We start from the raw sequence: 22,106 nt of genomic DNA, 5'->3' as shown, positions 1-22,106 counted from the left end.
CAGCGCTGCAGGATGGCTGCCCGCGCTCCGGACCGGCAGCCCTGCTGCCCGGGACCGGGGGTGCCTGCGCGTGCTGCTGCCGCTGGCCTCCTGCTCACCGTGCAGAAGATGGAGCCCGCGGGGGGCTCTGGCCGCTGTGCTGCCTCCTCTAGCAGGACTTGGTGCCTCTTGCGTTTGGCCCATGCTAGGGGCTGCGTGGAGCACCCCCTGCACCTTGGAGCAGCAGTGCCCGAAGCAGGAAAGGCAGCTCCGGGCTCACTAGCGCCAGATAGTGTCATTTCCTAGCAGCCCTCTCGAGCAGAGGTTCATCTTCCAGCCAGCCTGAGCAGGAGCTCTGTGCACCAGTGTTACATGGACCACGGAGCCAGGCTGGGCTCCTGCAGCACCCGCGGGCGCCCCACCGTGCCTGGGGCTCCCGCTCCCCTGGGGCTGGGCCCCTTGGGCTGGCTGTGGGGCCGCTGCTGGTGCAGGAGGCAGCACAAGAGGGGCCAGGGGTGCAGGCTGGTCAGGGTGCAGCAGTGCACGGGGGGGCTGCGAGGGAAGCACCCTCACCCCGGACTCCATGTAAAGTGCAGTGTCTACAGGCAATGGCTGGGTTGGTTTTGTTTTGTTTTTTTTGCAGTTCCCCAGAAGCATCAAAAATCACCCTCCCTCCCACCCCCCACTCCCCCCCCCCAAAACTCTGTGGTGGTCAGCTCGATCTGGTACTAAAAAGTGCAAAACTGTATCACAAAAACTCTTCAAAAGTTGTAAGAAAGCAGGTGGAGAAGCAGCTGAGGCAGCAGGAAGGGGGTCAGGCCCCTTTGGCCCTGGCACCTCCTGGCCACCAGCCTGTGGGAAAGGGGCCGAGGACAAGGGCTGGGCCTGCTGGACCACAGCACCCTGGCCCAGTTGTCATCCCCCACTTGGGTCTGTCCCACATGGCACAGCGGAGCCACGCTGGAGGAAATCAGCTCCTGGCTTTTTCACACTGAAGAATTTAGCCCAGTCGGTGGGTTTTGGATATTTCCTCTCCCACAAGGAAGGGAGGGAACGAGGGGCCCGCAGGCAAGCGCGCGTCAACGGGAAAGAGGGTGTAAGTCTGACGGAGGCGGCCCTATGGGCAGCTCTACAGGCAAGGACTGGGAAGGGCCCTGCTCTGCGTCCACCTCCCGCAAAGGGGCCTGGACGGGCCTGAGGGGCCCCAGCCCCGCGGGCTGGGGCGGGCAGCTGGGTGAGGGCGCTCATGCCCCGTGTTGTGTGCCTCAAGAGGATGGACTCATGCAGGCTCTCAGCGGGCACTCGGTGTCCACCCCAGCACCTGGTGGCAGGAACGGAGCTGCAGCGCGGGCGGCCAATGCCCCTCGCTTACGATTTGTGGGGGTGGCCGGGGGGCTGGCGGCTGGCGCGCTCCGAGATGTTGCGCTTGACCTTGGTGCCTGCGCTGGGGGCCTCCACGTTGAGAGAGGGACTGGAGCGGGACTTTTTCAGGCCATCGTCCTCACTGCCCGCTGCATCGAAGAGCGTGGACTCAAACGCTGCCAGGTCCTCCGAGCCGGCCTTCAGCTTGGCCCGCAGCAGCATGGCGTAGGTGCCGTAGCGGGATTTCTGGGGGCAAAGTGGGGTAGGGTGAGGGGAAGGGCTAGCGCTCATTCCGTGGGGGAGGCTGGCTCTCGCACCCCCCAGCAGCCCACCCAGTGAGCTGACAGCCCCGCGCGTTTCCCTGCGGCCCCCTAGTCCCGGGATCCCTCCCGCCCTGCTGAGGAGCGGGACCAGCACCGGCGAGCCACGCTGCCGCAGTACCAGGCACGCACTGGCGTGGGCAGCAGTGCCTCTGAGCGAGGCGCCTCGCAGGGAGCCGGCACTGCTGCCGCTGCAGAGGTAGGAGGCAGGAGCCGCAACTCCGCACCTGCAGCCAGCCGAGGGGCCACACGTGCTCCCTGTCCCACACCAAAGACCATGGGGACAGCTTCGCAGTGGGAGCGGTGTGTGGGCACGTAGTGCTGGTGGGCACCACGTGTTCTCCAGCTCACCTCAAACTCCAGGTACTCCTCTTTCTGCTTCAGCTCCTCGTACTCCTTGCCCTTCACCTTCTTCTCTGGCAGGGAAGAGCGGTGCTCCACCAGCTCTGCTGACATCGTCTTGAACTTGGTCTCATGGCTCTTCACCTGCTCATCCTGGGGAAGGGCAGGGGCATGTTGGTGCTGCGCCTGTGCAACCCTTCAGCTGCAGGCAGGGGCAGGAAGAGTAAGCAGGAGCCCCTCCTCAATGCAGCCAGGATCTCAGTTTCTGCTCCTGATCTTTTTTGTTTGTTTGCTTTTTAATTTAAAGTGGCAGGCAAAAGCACAGGCCCTTAGGGGAAAATCTCCTCCTGCCTCTTGGTGGGCTTGCTGCAGTCTTAAAGCTGAAGGATTTAATCCCCTCTAAAACCAGGCTATATTTTTAATCCCTTCTGCTCTATGAATAACTGCGCTGGCGTGAGGGAGATCCTGCTAATCCCCCCTTCCGGTCTCCTTTCAAGGTCCTGGCTGTAGTAGGACCCTGCAGCAAGGAGCACCATGGGTCCCTCCTGGGGAAGGAGTGGGGAGGGCAGTGGAGGGCCTCATGTTTCTCTGCAGTCTGGCTCCATTGGCTGTCCCTGCTTTGGCAGCGCTCGGCATCCTGTCCCCTTCACCTGAGTGTGGGGATGGCAGCAGAGGTCCCTCCATGGGCCTGGACCAACATTTCTGCAATTAGCCACCATGAGCTTTCCCTGCTGCCACAAGACCCCTCCTGAGCTAGGTGGGTCCTGATGCAGCCTTTGCCACCTTCAGCTCCCTCTGCTGCCTCTCCCCTGGCATGTCGCCAGCATCTCCCATGACCCTGGCTGCTGCCATGGAGCGGGGGCCTACCTGGGACAGCCTGGTGCAGGAGCTGGGCAGCAGTGGGCGGCTGAACTTCTTCTGGGAGCCGATGGCTGCGGGGAACGGGGGTGCGGAGAACATCGCTGCCACCACATTGATGCGGGTGATCCAGGAGTGCATCTGTTCAGGGTTCCTGCAGGGAAAGGCAGCACACTAGGAGAAGGGCCCCAAGAGCACTATCCTCTGTCTGCTTTCCCAGCTGTCTGCCAACCCCGACACTTCAAAGCCCAAGGGACTTGTCCTGTATGGGACTTGTGGTCCCCACATGACTGGATCTGTCCAGCTGTGGCACTTGGGACCTCTGCACCCAGCAACTCACCAGGTCAAGCCACAGTGAACTCATGGGAAGGAGGAGGAGAGTTGCTGGGCAAAGCACAGAGCTTGATCTCCTCCCCTTTTCTGGAGAAAGGGCCAAGACAGGATAAGTAATGGGGAGTTCAGCCCCTTCCCACCCATCCACACTTTGATGAGCAAGGATAAGCTTCGTGGCTGTTCCCCAGGGCCTCTGTGGCATAGTCTGCCTTGTTGAGCCTCTCTCCCCAAGCAGCTCTGGGACTACTCACTGTGCTTGGAAGAGGAAGACTCTCCAGTCAGCTGTCCTGAGGTAGAAGACATTGGGTCTCTTGTTGTAGTCGGATGCCCGCGTGGCAAGCGAGTGGTGGATGCTAATAGCATTCTTCAGCTCCTCTTCTGCCAGCGCTTTTCCTGGTTTATACTCCTCCTGAAAGTCAGAGAGCATTTCAGGGCCACCTTAGGGATGCACCTCCCGGGACTCAGCTCTCCAAAGTCACCAGCATTGCAGGCAGTAACTCGCCTGGCAGCCCTGCCTGCAGTGAAGCTGTGAGCTCGGCCCGCCAGGCTGCTGCAGGGCTGCTGGGACGAGGCTGCCCTGCCCATGCATTGCCACAGGCTTGCCAGCAGCCTGGGGGCTGCTAGAGCAGGAGCATGCTCTACAGCACAGGTCCCTGGGCTTGGTAACACGAGGACTGTGACTTTTCCCTATTTCTCTGTGGCTGGGCAGGGTGTCTACATGAGAATGGATTTGCAGCCCAAGCTCCGCAGCTCAAAGGCCCATGGTGCTGCCTCTCTACAGGCCCCCAGCAAAGCCTAAACAGGCAGCGCCCTGAGTTGGCAGCTGCTTTTGGCACCCAAAGCTGAGCATGCTGGAAAAGGGGACGCCGTCAGGTCCAGGGCTCAGGAGATCAGGTTGCTGAAACTGTGATTACGATGGGGTTTGTGACACTTGCTGGGGAGTCCCCTCTTTGCTCTCTAGCACTCACAGGGACTTCTGTGACCAACATCCCACAGAGCTGAGGTTCGGAGATGTCCTCTGTTGAGACCCTGTCATTTGTCCCAGCTCCCAGCATCCCTGGATGGGGTACCCCGTTGCTCCCTACCTTCTGCAGGTAGAGAATCATCCCCTTCAGGATGGCGTGGAACGGCTTCCAGCCACGCTTGCCACGGGGCGCTGCCAGCGAAAACAGAGCAACCAAGACATGAGTCCCCAGGCCGAGCAGGCCGGGCGAGCACTACCCCTCCTCCCGCCGCGCGCTCTGCCGCGCACACGTCATCCCCCCGGGGACGGGCTGTGCGCCAGGACTGTCCCCGTGCACCTGAGCCCACAGCGGCCGCGTGCTGGCAGATGGTGCTGCGGGAGGGGGGCTGCGCGCCGCCCCGCGGGGCCGGGCCGCCCGCCTTGCTGCTCGCCCGCGCCGCTCCTCTCCGTGCGCGCAGGAACGGGGCAAGGCAGCGCTGCCCGTCAGGTGCTGCTGGCTTCGGTGGACAGCAGCATCTAATCAGATCAAGGAGGCATTAAACAGCTGGGGCTTAGCGAGGATTTTGCAGTGCCCACGGAGCACGCCTGGCAGCACCCAGCCAACCGCAGCCTGTGGGGCGATGGCTGCAGCACCACGGGGCACCTCCTCTTCTCTCCTCATCCTACAGCGAGGCAGGGCTGCCTGGAGAGACTGCAGCACCTCCCCATCTGCCAACCTTCCCAGCAGCACAGGCAGGAGACACACAGGTCCTGCGGCTCCTCTGCCCACTGCTGCCAGCCTCTGCCCAGCCCTCATCATCAGGACGGACGACAGGGGACGCTTTGGGGCTCCCAAACCCCCAGGCTGGATCGTGCCTGTCGCAGTCTGATACATGTGGTGGTGGGGGTTGATGTGGAGGCTGCTTTGATACAGTTGTCAGGTTTGGCGCTGTGACTCTGGCCCCTCTCCCACTGTGATGACTTCTGGAGCTCTCCATCACATTCCAATCTCCCCCACCGAGTCCCTCCCGCGGGATGCCCAGGCACCTACTCTTCTTGCAGTCGGGATCTGCGTGGATCTTGCGCACTAGCAGCCCGTGCTTGTAGGTAGCGATGTTAGGGTCTTGCGAGAAGTCAAGGAAGGGGTTACTGCAGCTGCTGATGCGTTTGATGGACTTGGGATTGGGGTCAGCCAGCTCTGAGAGGGACTTTCTCAGCTCCTCTTCGTCTCTGCCAGGTACAGATAGTCATAAGTGAAGACAGGAAAACACATGTTAACCACACTGGGGCCAGCAAATACCTGGCCTCCTCCTTGCTGCAGTCACAGTTAGGCCTGACTCCCTGCAGGATGGCGAGGAGGAGCAGGGCAGGTGGGGGAGCTTCCCCTCCCTGCGGTGCCTTTGGGAGGGAGCCCTTGGCAGCCCCCCAGCAGCCCTGACACTCCCTGGCCTCAGAAAGACAGAGGCATGGGGGGATCCCCTCATGGAGGACAAGCTCTCCCTCCAAACGGGGCCCCGTGCCGGGCAGGCTCCGCCACTGCCGTTTCCCTCTCCTGGCACGGGGATGTGGGAGCGCGGAGCTGCCGCCTCCCCCCGCACTCATAACCGCTTGCTGCTAATTAAGCCCCTCAGCATCTGCCGGCCGTCGCCATGGCAGCGGCGCAGCAGCGCGGCGCTGGCGTTACGCGATGCACTGATTAATCCCCGCAGCGCGGGCGCCGGGCTCGCGCCGACGGCAGTGGTGGGCGCAGGGCCCGCTGCGCCACGGCCTCCAGCGCCCAGCCCCGCGCCGAGGCACCAAGCGACTGCCCGTGTGGGATCAGCCCGGGTCCCGCTGGGGCGGCCGCTGCGCTGTGGTGCCGAGTGGGCTCCAAGCGCGTGAGGAGGGCAAGGGAGTTGCCACAGCCTTCGGGGCTGCCGGTGCGGCCGTGGCGCCCTGGAAAGGGGTACTCACATGGCCCATTGCAGCTTCTCGTTCTTGATAGAGCCGTACAGCGTCTGCGGAGAGAGCGGAGCAAGGGGTCAGCCCAGCCACACTGGGCAAGGGGGACACGAGGCACCACGCTGGGCTGGCAAGAGGCTGCCAGGGAGCAGGGCAGGGGGAGTGAGGGAGGGAGAGCTGGGACCACCACGCAGGGAGCCCCCGGCCAGGGGCGCAGCAGGGTGCCCAGAGCAGGCAGCAGCGGCACTGACAGCCCAGCAGAGGGAGGGCTCTGTGCTCTGGGGCACACAGGGCCAGAAGGAGGTCCCCAGGCACGCTGGAGTAGGGACCCTTCCAGCCAGGGCAGCAGGACGGGGATGAAGGCAGGACAGCAGCAGCACATGGTTGGAGCTGGTCACACAGTGGCACTGGCAGAGGGGGAGGCTGCTCCAGGACACTGGACAATAAAGTACCCTAGGACATGCAACACCATGCACAGCTGTGGCACTGCACTGGGCCACAGCACGTAGGACATCCCATCTCATGGTCTGCCAATGACAGGGGCACGGGGCTAGCAGCACAAAGGTGCCTTCTGCCAAGTGTTCCCAAGCCCTTGGGAGAGGTGTTGTTCCTGCTCCAGGGCTGGCCAGACAGCACACACCTCACCATGCTTTGGCCATGGACAGCCCCGAGGACGAGCAAGGCCCAGCACCCATGGACATCAATCAGGCCTTGCAACACTCACTGCTGCATGAACGTGGAGAAGACTCAGTCTCCCACCTGGTAACACTTGTATCTGCCCCAAGGCACAAGCCGTGCTGCCCAAAACACACCTTCTCAAACACTGGGCACGCATCAAACCCGGGAAACACATGTAGGATGGACTGTGTATGTAACGCTGGCCCAGCACCGCAGGATGCTCTCTGAGTCAGGCACTGCCCAAGCGCTGCAGTCAACCACAGCAGGTTTGGGGTGTCCTTCCCCAGGTAGATCTGGTGCCCCCAAGGCAGAGGATGCACAGGAGCAGCAGAGGGGCCACAGGAGGAGAACAAGCCCCTGTGCCAGAGCTTTGGTGGTGCTCATCCACACAGCACCTCCTGGGGCCTCACACAGCAACCACACAGCTAACAACCCAACACGGACCCTGCTCCCACACGAGGTATTTACTTTCCTGGGCTATCAGAATATGGGTGCTCCACAACAATGTTCCTCGAGCTGAGAGGGCCTCCAGACTCCCTGTGAGCATGGCTAGACCTCACCAGAGACTTCAGCAGGGCACTCAATCCCAAGCCTGGAAACAAGTCTCTGCCCTGGGCAGCTGGCCCTCTGGGTAGTTACAGCCCATTCCTACGCCCCAAATCCTCTCCAGCTTTTCTGAAATGCCCTGAACCCCTTACTGCCCCAAATACTTGCAGAGTTTGGCTAGTCACAATCTAGTGCCCACGTCCAGTGCATGAAGAAGCTAAGTCCATTCACAGAGCGATGGTCTACAGCCCAGTCCCCAGCTCCGGACGGAGGGTTTCAGACCAGTGTTCACAGAGGACTTGAGATCAAGGAGTTTGACAGATCTGCAAGGCATCATCCTCAGAGGAGGATAATTGAGTTTTGCACGGACTGTTCAGGCAGTTATCAACATCCATCACTTGGCCAGGGACTGCTGGTGAGATATCTTGCTGATGGCAGATAAAGTACAACTGCAGCCATGCAGGGACCTGGGAAACACAGCCAGCAGATAAACCCAAACAGTGTCTGGACAAGGCAAATCCATCACTCCATGTGGGAGATGTAGCCGAACTAGAATGGAGCAAGGAGAAGGCTCACTATGCATTACCTGGTCAGTGAAATGCTGACTCAACACCATTTTTTTTTCCAGAAGAGGAAAGGGGTCTTCCCTATCTGCAGATGAAGAACAGGGTTCAGTTGTCCACTGGGAAGGTATCAGTGTCATGGAGTTAACAGGGTCAGCACCTGAGAGGAGATGAGTCCTGGGCCCTGGTTATGCAGCCCTCGCCACCAAGGCTGAGGTCTGGGATGAAGGGACCTGCTGGCACTTACAGAGCAGAATGGGGGAAAAAAGGGAACCAAAGTCCAGAATATAACCTGGTCATGAAAAAAAAAAAAAAAACAGCGAGAGAGAGAAGCAGGCCTTTGAAAAAACAATGTATATGGTAAGGAATCATAGGAATCATCATGGGTAACAGAAGGAAAGGGATGTTACTCACTGATGGGGGTTCAGCAGAGAGAGCCTACAAACCAAGAGACAAAAAGAGGCTAGAAAAATGGCACAGAAAGGTGGAGAATGAAACACAAGAACTGCAGGAAAGCTTCTCAGAAAGGAGTGAATACTCATATGGGCCAGGGCAGCTGCTGGCAGACTGGTGCACTGGATTTGACCTGGTTCAGCAACAACGTGCACTGAGGTCAGCCCTTTGTGCTGAGGGATGGAGATACCAAGCAGCTGGGCCTGGGGTTGGGAGAGCAGAGCGAGACGGGTGGAGAGCTGGGAGGGGAAGGAGGCCTCTCGGAGCAGAGCCCTGTGCCAGCCTTGTGGGAGGGTTTCTGCTAAAACACAGAGTGGAAGAGCCGATGCCAAAAAACGCTCAGGGAGTAATTCTGAATGAAAGCGACGTCTGCACAGTGCCGGAGAACGGCCCAGCAGAGCAAAACACTATAAAAACCTGGGCTCTGGGACTGCCTATGAACACTTCAAAGGACAAACGCTCTTGCAGCTTCAAAAGGTTCAAGCGGCCCCGTCACGAACACCGGCAGCATCACACAAGCCTGCTGAGGGCAGAGGCTGGAAAGTGCCATCACCTCAGAAACAGGTCACGAGGAGCAGCAGGGCCAGCACTGCTTGTGGCTGGGGGCACTGAGAGGGCTGGGGTGGTGGGAGGGGTGCAGTGCAAAACTTTACATCTACGCTTAAATCCTGCCAAGACTCTGCTTGGCCAAATGCCATCCCCTGCTCACAGCTGTTTGATGTCTTGTATGAAACTAATGTGGTGGGCTCAGTCCAGCTGCTAGCTGAGAACTGCAACTAACCCTGCACTAGCACTGCAAGGGCAAACACCGTCCCTGCTGCCCTGGCCCCACAGCAACAGAGCTGTGCGTCTGCCCACCGAACCCCCGGCCTTTTCATGGGGCAGACTAAACTGCCCGGGCTCCTGAACGCAAGCTCATGAGAGCTGTATCAGTAGAGACAACGGCCTCACAGCTCAGCTTGCTCTCCAGGCTCTCTGGACTCCCAAGACTGGCACTCCTTGACATCTCTGGATGTGTAAGGGCTGCCCAAGAGCCAGGCAGGCAGAGGACTGGCCCCTGCCCCTGAGCTTGCCCCCAAGCTTAGGTTTGTTGTCCCAGGGCTATGAGCTCACGGCTGCAGCATGTGAACTGCGGGAGCCAGCTCTGCCCACGACAGGAGCAGCACCTAAGAGACTGAGGAACCCTGTCCCAGGGGGACTGCTCACAGAAAGAAGGGCCTCTTCCTCCTGTGCCCTCCTGACTGCACCCCTCCGAGTCCTGCTCCAACAAGTGCTTCCAGGAGGGGTGGATGGGCTGCATCAGGCAAGAAGCAGCTCTCACACTCTGCCTCAGCCTTGGCAATGTCACACAAGTAGGGACGCCGGCCAGGGCAGACTCAGCTTTGGCGCAGACAGGACTGAACTGTAAGAGGGCTGTAAGTTCCCTCTGTGCTCGACATGCTGGGCTAAGACAGGCATTTAGGCACTAGGCAGAGAGGGTTAACCCTTTCTGAGGATCCTCTGCTGAAGACCATGGCTATTACAGATGCATTACAAAGCAACGAGTTCCTTTTCCAGGGTGCTGCCTCTCATGCTTAGCAACCTAATATTCAGCTCCCAGAGCAGCAAGCTGCCCTGCGTGGGTCAAAATTTCTATTCTTCCTGCCAGCACCAAGAAAAGTCATGGCCATGTGACATTTTGCAAAAGAGACTTCACAGCTACAAAGTACCCTCCCTGCAGATACTCTCCCTTTCGCTGTGCCTGGCAGCATTTCAATACGAGAGCTCAGTCGCTGGCTTTCCCCAACTTTTCCTCCTAAAATATATATATATATATATATATATATATATAAATATATATATATATACCTTTCTCTCCAGAAAAGCCACAAAACCAGCCCTGAGGAACAGTACTGTCAAACCAGGGGCCTCCGTCAGAGCAAAGAGACCCTGGCCAAACCTGCGTCACGTCCCTTATTCACCTTTGCAGCAAGCCCCCGCACCCTGCAGCCTGTCTGCTCTGCACCAGCCCTGCTCGGGATGAGCAGCTCATCACCTGGCATGCGCCTGTCCTACGCATCCCGTGTCCCCTTATGCACCACTTGCACTGGTGCCACAGGAGCAGAACGAGAAGCGTCCCCTCATCCCTCTCCCCACTGCAATGGGGTCTCATACATTAGCCCATAGGGGAAGTTTGAACCGGGACAGACTTTCCTCTTCTTCAGCTGCGCTACTGTGGGAACACTGTCCTGTGCATCACCTTCAGCCTTGCTGCAGGTGGCAAAAGCAGGTGGTGAGAACGGCTGCACATGCTGCTCCGCGCTGGAGGTTTGGCACTGCCTCAAGCCAGACTACTAAAACACTCTTTGCCCAGCAAAGTGCCCACAGGCCCATTGCTGTCGAGTCCCTATATCTTCCCCATGCAGCCCCATAGCACAACACGCAATGATCCAGCGTCTCTCTTCCAACTGCATGTTTCCATCCGAGTGCGTCACAACTTAATGCTGCCCCCAGACCGTACTGCGCTATGACAGCAGCGCAGCCTGTCATCGCTGCGATGTCCCCACCGGGTGTGTTTTGACCGCGGCGGCAGCCCAGCCTGGCGGTCCCCCTGCCTGCATCCGCCAGCCTCCTGCCCCGCAGCGTGGCAGGTGAGAGGGCTCTCCTGGCCACCACACTGCAGCGGGCACCCCACTGAAGCGGGGCATGCCCAGAGCCACCCTTCCCACTTCTCCCCACGTACGCACCCCGGCGCAACTCCTCCAAAACCGGCGCCGACTTACACCAAGCAACCCCCCTGCCAGCAAAATGTTCCCGTGTTTTTTTTTTTTTTTTCCTGGTCCAGCGCGCCGCTCCTTCCTCCCCAGCCTGGCGGCCCGGGGCTGCAGCGCTGCCCTCGCTGAGGTGTCGCAAACCCCCCCGCCACCCCCTGGAGCCAGACGGGCGCCCGCGGAGCCGCCGCTTGGCGCAGCGCGCTGCCCGGTCCCGGGGCCCCGGCCCGGTGCCGGAGGCCGTTTTGGAGCCGCGGAGGCGGCGCCATCCGCGGCGAGCCGCGGGCCCCGGGAGTCCTGGCGGCACCGAGCGGGCCGCAGCGCGGGAGCCTCCCCTGAGCGCCCGCGGGGCCGGGGCTCGGCCGCCCGCCCCGCCGCCCCCCGGCCCTTACCGGCTTCTTCTTGCGGCGACTCTGGAGGCGGCTGACCACCAGGTCGGTGTAGAGCACCGGCTTGAGGGTGCGGGAGCGCTGCGGCCACCCGTAGCAGAAGGTCTCCACGCCGCGGTAGTTGCGCCCGTAGCGCACCGAGCACATGGAGCGGGACCGCATGCGCCCCGCGCTGCTGTTGATGCTGTTCACGCCGATCATGGTGCCCGCGGCGGCGGCTGCCGTGGCTGGCGGCACCGCCCCGGCCCGCTCCGCCGCCGCCTGTTGAAGCCGGGCCGGGCCGGGCCGGGCTCGGCGGCGGCTGCCGGGGAGGCGGCGCGGCCCCCGCCCCGCCCCGCCCGCCGCCTGCAGCCAATGGCGGCCCGTGGCGGCGCCGCGACCCGGCCCGGTTCGGTTCGGTTCGGCCCGACGGCGGGAGCCCCGCGCGGGCGCCGCGGGGTCCCGCGCCTGGCGCGGCTGCTGCCCGGTACCCGGCCTTTCTCTGCATCCGGTACTGCTGCCGGGCTGCTGGTCCGGTACCCGGCCTTTCCCCCGCGCTGCTCCCGCCGCGCCTCGCCCGCTCTCAGCCCCCTGCGCCCTCGCTCGCGAGGACCCCAGATGCGGCCCCACGGGCGGGTTACGGAGTGTCCCGTGCCCTGGGACCTTCATGGGCTCCCATGAAATGTGGCCCCGGGGCTCTGGGTGTTGTCCTGCTCCTCCGTGGCCCTGGTGGTCCCTGCTTCAAACGGGGGCTTGAGAAAATGTGTCTCCTCTCCCGGAGCTGTCCAAGCAGTGTCCATGGCCGCAATGCTTCACTCTGTTCACTTGCTGGAGCCCAACTGCTGCCAACGGCTGCAGCCAGGGACAGGCTGGCACAAGGTATCATTAGGACGAGTGGCAGCAGCATCACATCTCCCTGTGTGCAGGGACGTGACCCTCGGCACAGGCACTGCATGCTCTGTCAGAGCCGGCCCTAGGGCACGAGCTGGCCTCCTCCTGCCTCCTCCCTGCTTTGCCTGCCAGCTGCAGGGCAGGCAGGAGCAGGGCCGCCGGACCCTCACGTTCACTGATGCATCAGTGTCGGGGGCAACAGGAAAGACAGTGCTGAGACCTCCAGGACTTCATGAGCTCCAGTCCAGGGCTGGCGGCCAGAGATGCTGGACAGCGGTGCAAGAGCTCCACCTGCGCTGGGTCACACCAGGCCTCCCCCAGCGACATTCAGCAGAGGGTCCCAAAACACTGGCAGGTCTGATCTTCCTACCGGGGCAGTTGTCCCATCGCTGGCAAGGCTCCGGGCTTTCCCTCGCTGCCAGACGGGTGCCTCTGTGGCACAGTGGCTGTGTCCAAGGCTGCAGGGCTGCAGCAAGGCCAGCGCTGACCTTGCCTGCTGCACACACGCCATGGGGAGCAGCTGGGTCTGCCCAGCATGGCCGGGGCAGGCAGCACCACTGGCCCCGAACCAGCTGCACGGCAGCTGCCGGAGCCTGGCTAGGCTCTGAGCGCCCGGCACCTTCCACAGAGCTGAGAGTGGCAGAAGACTTGGGTCTGGCAGAGATAGGCTCACAGCTTCCATCTTCAAAACCCGTCCTGAGATTCACCCTCCTGCCGGTGCCTCCAGGAGCCAGGACAAGGAGGGGAAATGTGCAGCTAGAGCTGCCCACTGGGTAAGGGCAGGACACAGACGCGCTGGGCAGCTGCTCCTGAAGAAGTGGTAAGCTGGGCATCCTTGGAGAAAGCAGGTGGATCACTTTAATCTATTTAGGCTTGACTGAGCAAGAGAGGTGGCCAGCGAAGAAGGGTAGATTTTCCACTGCGTCGTAATCGCTTGGCATCGCCACCACTCAAGAACACTTGCAAGGGAGGGGGCCCGGCCCCGGTTGTGCCCATCAGCCCTGTCGGGCCAGGACAAGCCCCCAGGCCCCCAGGGGGCCGCAGGAGACAGAGGGGCAAGGCCAGGTAGCGCTCCTGTGGAGAAGCTGTGTCTGAAGAGCCCAGGCCAAAGCGCAGCGCGGGGGATTAGCCTGAGCAGGCGTTGCTGTGATTATAGCTCAGAGGTGGGAGACGGGGCTTTCTTCTCACATCTGCTAATCACTTACCCAGCAGTCTGAGCATTTGATCTCTGCAGTTGTGCCTCCAAGCAGTGAAGTGGGGGCCGATCCCACCTTCCTCCCCCAGGGGATCTGACTGCATTGTGAGGCTTAACTCATTAACTCTGTGAGAGCTCCAGGCTCCCTAGCTGGCAGGCAGCACAATTTTGCCTTGCTCCTGCAATTGCTGGGCAGAGTCGGAGAGAAATGGAGTCTGCTTGGGCTCTACTGCATTACTAAAGACCCTCCAACAGAGGACAAGGTTAATTTGTAAGGATGAGGAAGACAGGGAAGATACAAGGCTCAGCAAACTGATCAGTCATGTAAAGGTCAAATCCACATTTGGACTGTAACGTTCAACTAACAATCAGTGAAATCCCAGGAGGTCTGGGCTAGAGAGAAGAGCAAAACCTAACCCAAGCTCACAAAGATATCACCAGCTCTAGTATACCCGGCTTTGCCTCTTCCCTCGCTGGTCAGGCAGTTGTGTTCCTTTGGGCATGAGACCCAAAACCCAAGCGTGCAGATGTGGGTGTCCTGCAGCACTGCCTTATGCAGGGTCACTGTGTCGTGTGTCCCCAGCCCAGCTCCTTCCCTGGTGGAAAGCCCGCCCAGGGACAGCCTCACTCTTGAACAGAGCCCTACTATGCAGCCCGGTCCTCCAGGGAGTGCTTCGGTATGAGGAAAAATGGTTTCCAGGCCTGGTACTTAGTCACCAGTGAGGCACCGCTGCATGGTGCCAGCAGCAGAACAACCCAGGGCACAGCGAGGAAGATGCTGTGAAGGGGACACCACTGGGAACGCCTTTGGGCTTCCTCTGCATAAAACTGGGATTGTTTACGTGTATCATCCAGGCACAGATAAAGCTCTTGTCTGACTCAAGCCACCACCTGCTCTCAGGCATTGTGCTGCATCTGTCCTGGATACCCTGCACTGAAGCTGACGGGAGAGCACAGGGCCCCGTCCCGACATCCTCCCTGGAGCCACAAGGAGCAGCTGCCCTGGTGTCCCTCAGCCACCCTGTGCTCCCCTGCTGTCCCCCAGTCCAGGACAGCAGCCTGATGCCTGTGGGTTACCAGCCTGCGCCAGCTTCCTGGGCAGGCTTGGAAAGAGCCCCCAACACTCACCTTCTGCACCATTGGGGCTGCCCAGGACCACTCCTGAGGTTTGGGAAGCTCCTCTGCAGCCTGCCAGCACATCCCCTCGCCTGCAGCCCTTAACGTGTGCTCCTGGAGCGCTAAAATTAGCTGTCCAGCTGTGCGGGCACACTGGCACGGGAGCCGCGGTCCCCAGGCACAGCCTGCGAGCCAGGCTCGAGGAGGAGGTAGCAGCCTATATAGGATAACATGGCTGGGGCAGGCTGCCGCAGGGAGGGGAGCAGGGGAGGCTTTCCCGCCTCTGCCGGCACGGGGACCCATGTCCCAGGAGCCTAAAGCCGGCGGCAGGGAGCAGGGGGCTCGTTCCGTCGAGCCCGGTAGAGGTGCTGGGCAGCGGCTGGGCCCGGTGCTGCGGCCCCTTCACGCCCCCTTCCTTGCTGCTCCCCACAGCAGCGCCGGGCAGCAGCACTTCCCACAGCGCAGCCGCCCTGTGCCCCACGCTCTCCCACGGGCACCCAGAGGTTCTCTGGGGGACCCCAGCGCTGGGGACAGAGGAGCGGGATGGAGGAGCTGCAGGCTGCCCCTGTGCCGCTCCTCGGAGATGCCTTTTGCTCCCCCTCCCCAGCACGGCTGCGATACAGAGGCGGCAGAAAGGCAACTGTGGGAAGCACTGCAGCTGCAGAGGGAACAGTCCATTTTTAGCAGAGCAGCCTCCCCGCTGCTGGGTTCCCGGCAGAGCTGCGCAGGGCTGCGCTCGCTGCTCAGCTGGCGCAGCTCTGCAGCCTTCCCGCAGCCCCTGCCCGGCAGCAGCACTGGCTTGTGCCACGCAAACACAAAACCTGCCCCTCCAGCACCCACTTGCCGCCCTATCTCACCCTGCTTGAGATCTGACAGACACTGCTCATTCCCCTGCCAGTGCTGTTGGGGGTGCAAATTTAACGCAGGAGCAAGGTCCCCGGTAGAAGTCAAGAGCAAGTCTGGAGCTTCGACAGTAGCACACTGAGCAGAGGTCCAGGGTCCTTATTTGGGGTGTTTCTATTCTGCTTTGGGTGCCTAAAGCCTTTTCTGCAGCTGGGTTTAAAAATAGATAAGATTTTTTTTTTTCCTCTGCGTAACACGTAACTCCTTTTACTGGAGAAGTGTGGGCTGAGAGGGAGGACAAGCTCCTGCTAACCCCTTAATGATGGGGCCAGCGACACAGCCAGGAATAGGCCCATGGAAGCCTGCAAGCAGAGCCAGCTTGTCACCCTGCACCGCAGTTGTTTATTAACCCCCATTAGTGTTGTGGATGCCCCGTGGAAGCCCGTCTTCCACTTCATGAGTATTTTCCAGCTGTAGCACTTCACAAACACAAATGATTTCTGGCCTGCAACTGCCTTGGGAACTAATCCTATTCTCATGGCCCAAAATGGGGAAACAAAGGCCCAGAAATAGCAAGCACCTGGCCGCAGGTGCACCTCGATGACAGGAGGGAAGCCATTTCCTGGGCTCACACATGAGCCTCAAGGTCAGGCTGTCCCTTCAGGCTGTCCCCTACCTCCCTGCATTCATCAGAGCCCGCAATACAGCCAGCAAGCGCTTCCCTCGCGCACACACGCACCGAGCTGCTCTGCTCCCGCACCGGTTGTGCCGGCCGGGAAAAGGGGGACACGGCAGAAAAATGCAACCAGGCCACGGCCCAGCGGTGCCTCCGCACTGAGCCCTGCCGGGCCCCGCCGGCCCTGCTGCGTTGGCAGCTGCGGCACTGCAGCGCCCACAGGGCCGTGTCGCAGCGCGGCGGGGCACTCGCTGAGCGGGTGCCGGGGGCTGCGGCTCATGGCGAGGCTGAGGGGAGCTCCCCTCCCTGCTTCTTCCCCACATGACTCAGCAGGAAGGAGCCAGCTCACACCACCGTCACCAGCCCCTGCCAGGGCCCTGCCACAGTCACCCACCAAGGCACGGCCCTCTCCCCACCTCCGAGCAGCCTCCCCGCAGCGTGCTCGGGCCGGCCTCGCCGGGCTGGGGATGCCGTGCCCTTCCCTAGCCCGGCTGGAGGCACCTCACCCGCTGCATTTGGACACCCCTGTGAAGTGTGACAGCGGGAACCGGCTCACACGGCGAGGCAGGACCCCCTGGCAGGTTGCAGAAGCATGGTTCATTCCCAGCTCCAGGGCATCAACTGTTGGCCACCCTTCCCATGGCTGTGCCTTGCCCACATCACCAGAAACATTTTCACCAGCATGGCTTCATGGCCCACTCTTCCCAGGCCCTCTCTGGGGAGCCAGGAAGGTCCAAGTGCCAAAGGGATAATGCTGTAAAGCCTCAGGCTGCAGCTGGGCACCACAACCCCATGAAAGCTGACCCAGGCTTCCCCCTCCTGCCCCCAGTGCAGAGAGGCGAGGGCAGCCAGGACTTCAATCCAGAGTCCTGGGGAAATCCTGGGTGCTCCCAGCACTGTGTCCTTGCCTGCTGTGCACGTGGTGAGCTGCCTTCGCCCTAGCTGCATTAGCGGTGCCCAGGTGCCTCAGGTGCAGGCCCCCCCGGGGAGCTGGAACGCCTCTCTGGCTTTGTTGGCCATGGCCAGGCACTTGGGGACTTCATGAGTCCTTTACAGGACGTTGGCAGCAGTAACCACCCCATTTTTATTAAACCTTCCTCATTTTTTTTCATCCACAAAATCAGCCTGGGCCACAACAGTCAGATATACCTGGTTATTCAGCATGCCGCTTTCCTGCCTGCTGGACTGCCCTGTGTACACGTGAAGCGTCCACCAAGCAGGTGGAAGGCTTTCAAAACCTGGCGTTACTTTGAGAACACTTGGTTGGGCAACTATTGCCTGCGAATGGCAGCAGCTTTGATCAACCTCAGAACACAGCAAATCTCACAGAAGCAAAGCCCATCCCCAAGCCAAGAGAACATCACTACTGCTGCCTCAGTTCCAACAGTCTGACACAAGCATGACGATGGACACATTCAATGCATCCCATGCAGTCACCCATGTGACCCCATCCAAAACTCCAGTCATTGTTCCTGCTGCTCAGCTGACCAGGGAAAGCAACTGGATTTACCTTGAGCAGCTCCTTGGGGAAGTCACTGCCTCCGTTGAGCCCCTCCAAGTTGCCAATGAAGTCGGAGCAGGACATTCTCTTCCCGATATTCTGAGGAAGCCAGGGAAGAGAAATGTAGGGCATTACCTTAGGGCTAGGGGAGCACTGTTGTCTGGAAAAGGTTCCCACAGCCCAGGAACAAGTTTCCTGTTCTCTGGTGCAGGTGAGTGGTCAGCCAGCTCTCAGGAAGGGCAGTTTGAGGTGTGGAGAAGCCTCCTGCTTTACTTAGACTCCAGGAGTTCCTCCTGCCTGCTTTTGTCTTGTTTCCTCACCCTACCCCAAATCTTCCAGTTTGATGTGTCTTCCTCCATAGCCTCATTCTCTCTGTCACCAGCTCCCACTCTTATTTAGACTTTCTCCTCTTTCATCCACAGACTCTTTAGTGTTGATCAGCCATTGTGGGACCAGGGCAGGCTGCACAGCCCTCGTGCCTCCCGCTCACACAGCTCTGTCCTTGGGAATTCCTCACTCTTCCCCTGGGACCTGCAGTTCAGGATCGAAAGGGCAGGGGACTGACCAGGCTGAGAGCACAGGGAACTTACGTGTCCGTGAAGATCTGTGTTGAGCAGCATCAGGGCACAGGTCAGTGTGTGGGCTCCGTCTGCAGCACAAGCACAGGACAGGTGATCAGAGCCCCAGAAGTTGCCCTGCAGTTGGGACCTGATCCATTTGGGATATCAGTTGGGACATGATGCCTTTGGGTGAGCTCAAGACGGTGCTGAGCCCATTCCTCCCACCCTGGGCACACAGGACACGCAGCAGTAGGCATGGTGCTGGCAGCACATCAGCAAGTCAATAGGAGGCCACTGAATTAAAGCTGATCCCAAAACTGGGCATCCAAACTCCCTTCCAACCCTGCAGCCGCTTTAGCCAGGCAGTGATGCTGAACTAATATTGTACGGCTCCCAGCACGGCCAAAGTGGCAACGATACAGCCCTCTTCAGCCAGACAGCCAAAAACTCACTTGCCCACAAAGCCAAACCAGGGCAGATTTCAGCATGTGAACACACAGAAGAAAGGTGCAAAGACATAAAACATTCAGGTAAAGTAATACAATCTGGGTGCTTCCCTAGGCCCCGCTGAGTGCCATACCCCAGTTTTCTCACCTGACTTCCCTGAGGCATGGATCTGAGGGCTGGGTCTGTGTGGTGAGGAGGGCCTTCTCTTGCCTCTGGAGCTAATCTGCTCAAGGTCAGAATTAAGGATGGTTTGAGCCCTAATCGCACATCTTCAGACTGGAGCAGGTTTTAATAGAACTATCTAAAGCACTTGTGGTCTGAGGGAAATGACGGCATCACTGTAACAGGGGCTTTTGCCTAAGGCAGTAGTACATGCTTGCAGACTGCTTTCTGGTTTTATTCAGGCACCTTCTCCAAGTTTACGAACACACTCAAGTAGAAATACTCAGACACACTTACACACACATGCACACAGAGTGTTTCTTACCCTCAGAAGAGATGGCATTGGGATTACACTCATAATAACGTTGGGAAAAATGAGCCAGCACTCGCTCTCGCTCTTGTGTCTCTCCCATCAAGGCCAGTTCCTTTAGAAAGGACCTGAAAAAGAAGCAGCAGCAGTGTAAGTTGCAAACCCAGTCCTCCGGCAGCTTCTCTAACCCACTCTTAGTGGGAGTGGAACTGCCTTTCTGTCCCCTCCTGGTTAGCCCCGTGTGTGACGTGTGAAGTCCCAATTTTTTACACCTTGCTCAGGCAGCAGCAGGACTCTGTTCCAAGTCCTTGGCATCATACCCAGCCAGCATAGCACAGACTTAAGGTCAAGCACTAGAGACTATACTGGGGAACGAGGTTGGGTTGGCACCAAAGGTTCTGTGTTCAAAGACTGGCAACTCTGTTATAGGCAAGCCTCACTTTTCCTAAACTGCACTGGCCCATGAGCTAAGACCAGGGATGCTCTTCCTTCATTGTGTGGCTGGGAAGGCGCTTTGGGAAATGAATCCCGCTATTTAAGAGGTAAGGAGATCTCCAAGTGGGAGCAGTGGGGCCTTCCTGTTCCTGCAGCTCTCTGCACAGGTGAGGAGCTGCAGAAGGCATGATCTGCTGGACCCGTTCAGGTGGCCACGGCACATGCACACATGCACACACACAGAGTTCTGACCTGAGAGCCTGGTCCAGACTCATCCCTGTGAATACGAAGAACTTCAGATATTCCCCTGCCACCATTTTGCTGAACTCATTGCTGAAAAAGAAAGGAGGGAGCGAGAGTGGGATCGACCAGACTGTGTGGACAGCAATGTCCCCACATGGTGATGACAGGAAGAAGAGAAATGGAGTGGATTTCAGTAGATTGGGGGCCCCCCAGGAGACACGAAGTCAGAGAGTGCGCTGAGAATATACACTCTACAGAGCTCAGAGGAATCACCCACAGATCCAACAGGAGCATACAGCAAGTAAGAACAATTAGAGAAGATAGAGCTGTAAGGGCCCAAGGAAGGTCAGCCAGCCAGTCCCCTATACTCTGATGCCTTACAAAAGGCATCCTCACCAAGATGAAATCATAGCAGAGGGTATCAAACCTGGGTGTCTCTTAGGTGCTAAGAGCTGCAGAGGGAATGTGTGGCACAGGCAGGCTGTTGTGGGGAGAGGGCTTTGGGGCCCTCTGACAACCCAGTGCCTTGCAGGGCAGCTGTGGGTGCACCAGTGGGCCAGGCAGGCGGAATGGCAGCCCTGCAGAGCAGGCTATTTCTTGTGAATACCCACACGTACTTCTTCCCCAAGTGGCGGGCCACATCTGCTTTTTTAAATCCATCCAGATTGTAGAGCCTCTTGGCAAGGCGTTTGGCAGCCTCCAGGTCAGCCTTGTGCCCATTGGAAAGGGTGTCCGTGCTGCCCAGGGCAAGCTGCTCCATGCTGTCCATCTCCGAGTCTGAGTCAGAAACCAGCTGGCTCAGGGGGTGGTTGCTGTAATGGAAACAGACACTCCACATTAGTCTACCAATCGATCCTCTGCTCTTTCAGCTTCTCAAGAAATCCAGGCTCCACACCCTACTTTGGAGGCCTGCTGCTCGCTGCTGGGGTGCATTACGATCAAAGTCAGTAGAGATGCTAAGAGGTTGGGCCTAGGCCCTAAGTGAAGGCTTGGGGATGTGGCTGGAAGAGAGAAGAGGCAACAGGACATTTCCATTGAATGATGACAGGCCCAAGCAGCGCAAAGCCATTTCCAAACTGGGTACAGAGAGACAGGAACTCTGCCTGAAGCCATCCTGTGAGCCCTTCCCTGAAGCAGACCACTGGGCCAAAGAGCTGACTACACTGAACTGCTGAAACGTACTATTGCTCTCTCACTTCTTGCCAGTAGCTTCATTCTCCCTTCCATGCCTACATCCTACTGAGGAAAAGCTCGGTGATTACCCTCACGAGGATGTCAAGCACTCTGCTCAGTGGAGGTGACAAACGTCAGGACAAATACCCAGAGCATAAGGCATGAGCGCCATCAGCCTACATTTCTCTGGAGAATGGTTAACTCACCCAATATCTCTCAGCAGAGGCCCAGTCTAGAAGTGAAAAGCCTGCCTGAGCTGAGCCCACCTGTGGGGACAGATCATGGTTATCATGGGGCTTCTCACTGCCGTTAGCCAGAGCTTTTCTCTATGACCTTTCCAAGAGTTTCTCAAGGAGGCCTGTCACGTTTCCCCCTTGCAAGAGGGAAGACTAAACCAGAATTGAGGTGACCAGCCCAAGGTCATCCAACATGTTGAGAACAGAGTCAGAAACTGAATCCACATCTCCTAAGCCCCTGTAGCCCACAAAATACATTTTCCAAAATCTAAAATGGAGGCAAGAGACAGCTTCTCTTCTCTCAGGTAACTGATGAAGCTGGAAGTAGATGTATCTTCACAGCTCCGGCTTTCTCTCTGCTCTACGGCAAACCATCATCCTGTAACAGACTGCAAAGGCCCCAACTCTCTGACCCTGCAGCTCTAAAGTGTCACGTATGGACTCACCCTCTGCCATCACAGCTCTAGCACAAACCTCCTCAGCACCCCAAGTGTCCACTGCTAGGTCTGCATTCCCAGTGCCAGAGGGCGAGGGCACACATTCCTGTAGCACTCACACCCCCGTCCCTTTGCTCCTGGCCCTGGGAGCTGCTGCCAACAACTACCACCCCAGCCCCAATGTGTTGACAAATGCCACCACAGAGCACTTCACGGATCTCCTCCTGACTGTCCTGGAACTGCTGCTATCGCAACTGCTGTTGGAACTATTGCTATTGGAACTGCTATTTTGTTTCACCAGGTCTTCATGGGAAACACCATCCCTGCTCAAAGCCTATGAGGGTGGTGTTGCTGGGGTGTGGAAACATGGGAGGATGCTCTAACTGCCTGCTCGCTGCCCCTGCACCAAGGCCTGAAGGATCTTCATCTCCCTCTGCGTGCATGT

At 59.1% G+C, this 22,106-nt stretch overlaps 1 protein-coding gene across 3 annotated transcripts in view; it reads right to left on the bottom strand.

The window, feature by feature from the left end:
* Positions 1-1,306: 1,306 nt before the first annotated feature.
* PSD (pleckstrin and Sec7 domain containing) overlaps positions 1,307-22,106 on the bottom strand; it is a 39,510-nt gene continuing 18,710 nt past the window's right edge. For 2 of the 3 annotated variants that reach the window (XM_088528822.1, XM_088528823.1), the window contains 12 exons: positions 20,427-20,627; positions 19,825-19,905; positions 19,153-19,265; positions 18,249-18,307; positions 17,668-17,757; positions 6,091-6,134; positions 5,189-5,367; positions 4,280-4,350; positions 3,446-3,603; positions 2,871-3,015; positions 2,013-2,156; positions 1,307-1,587 (listed from right to left, as the gene is read on the bottom strand). In XM_088528822.1, coding sequence (XP_088384948.1) covers positions 1,348-1,587; positions 2,013-2,156; positions 2,871-3,015; positions 3,446-3,603; positions 4,280-4,350; positions 5,189-5,367; positions 6,091-6,134; positions 17,668-17,757; positions 18,249-18,307; positions 19,153-19,265; positions 19,825-19,905; positions 20,427-20,627 — 1,525 coding nt within the window. In that variant the 3' untranslated portion in view covers positions 1,307-1,347. The remainder of the gene's footprint in view (positions 1,588-2,012; positions 2,157-2,870; positions 3,016-3,445; positions 3,604-4,279; positions 4,351-5,188; positions 5,368-6,090; positions 6,135-17,667; positions 17,758-18,248; positions 18,308-19,152; positions 19,266-19,824; positions 19,906-20,426; positions 20,628-22,106) is intronic. The other variant, XM_088528821.1, reaches the window with a different exon arrangement.

The sequence above is a fragment of the Tinamus guttatus genome, unplaced genomic scaffold (assembly GCF_059628265.1).
Source record: "Tinamus guttatus ecotype Peru unplaced genomic scaffold, ASM5962826v1 Tinamus_guttatus_pri_ptg000314l, whole genome shotgun sequence".
Taxonomy (NCBI): Eukaryota; Metazoa; Chordata; class Aves; order Tinamiformes; family Tinamidae; genus Tinamus; species Tinamus guttatus.
The sequence above is the reverse complement of the archived record's forward strand: the minus strand, read 5'-3'. Positions and strand labels throughout refer to the sequence as shown.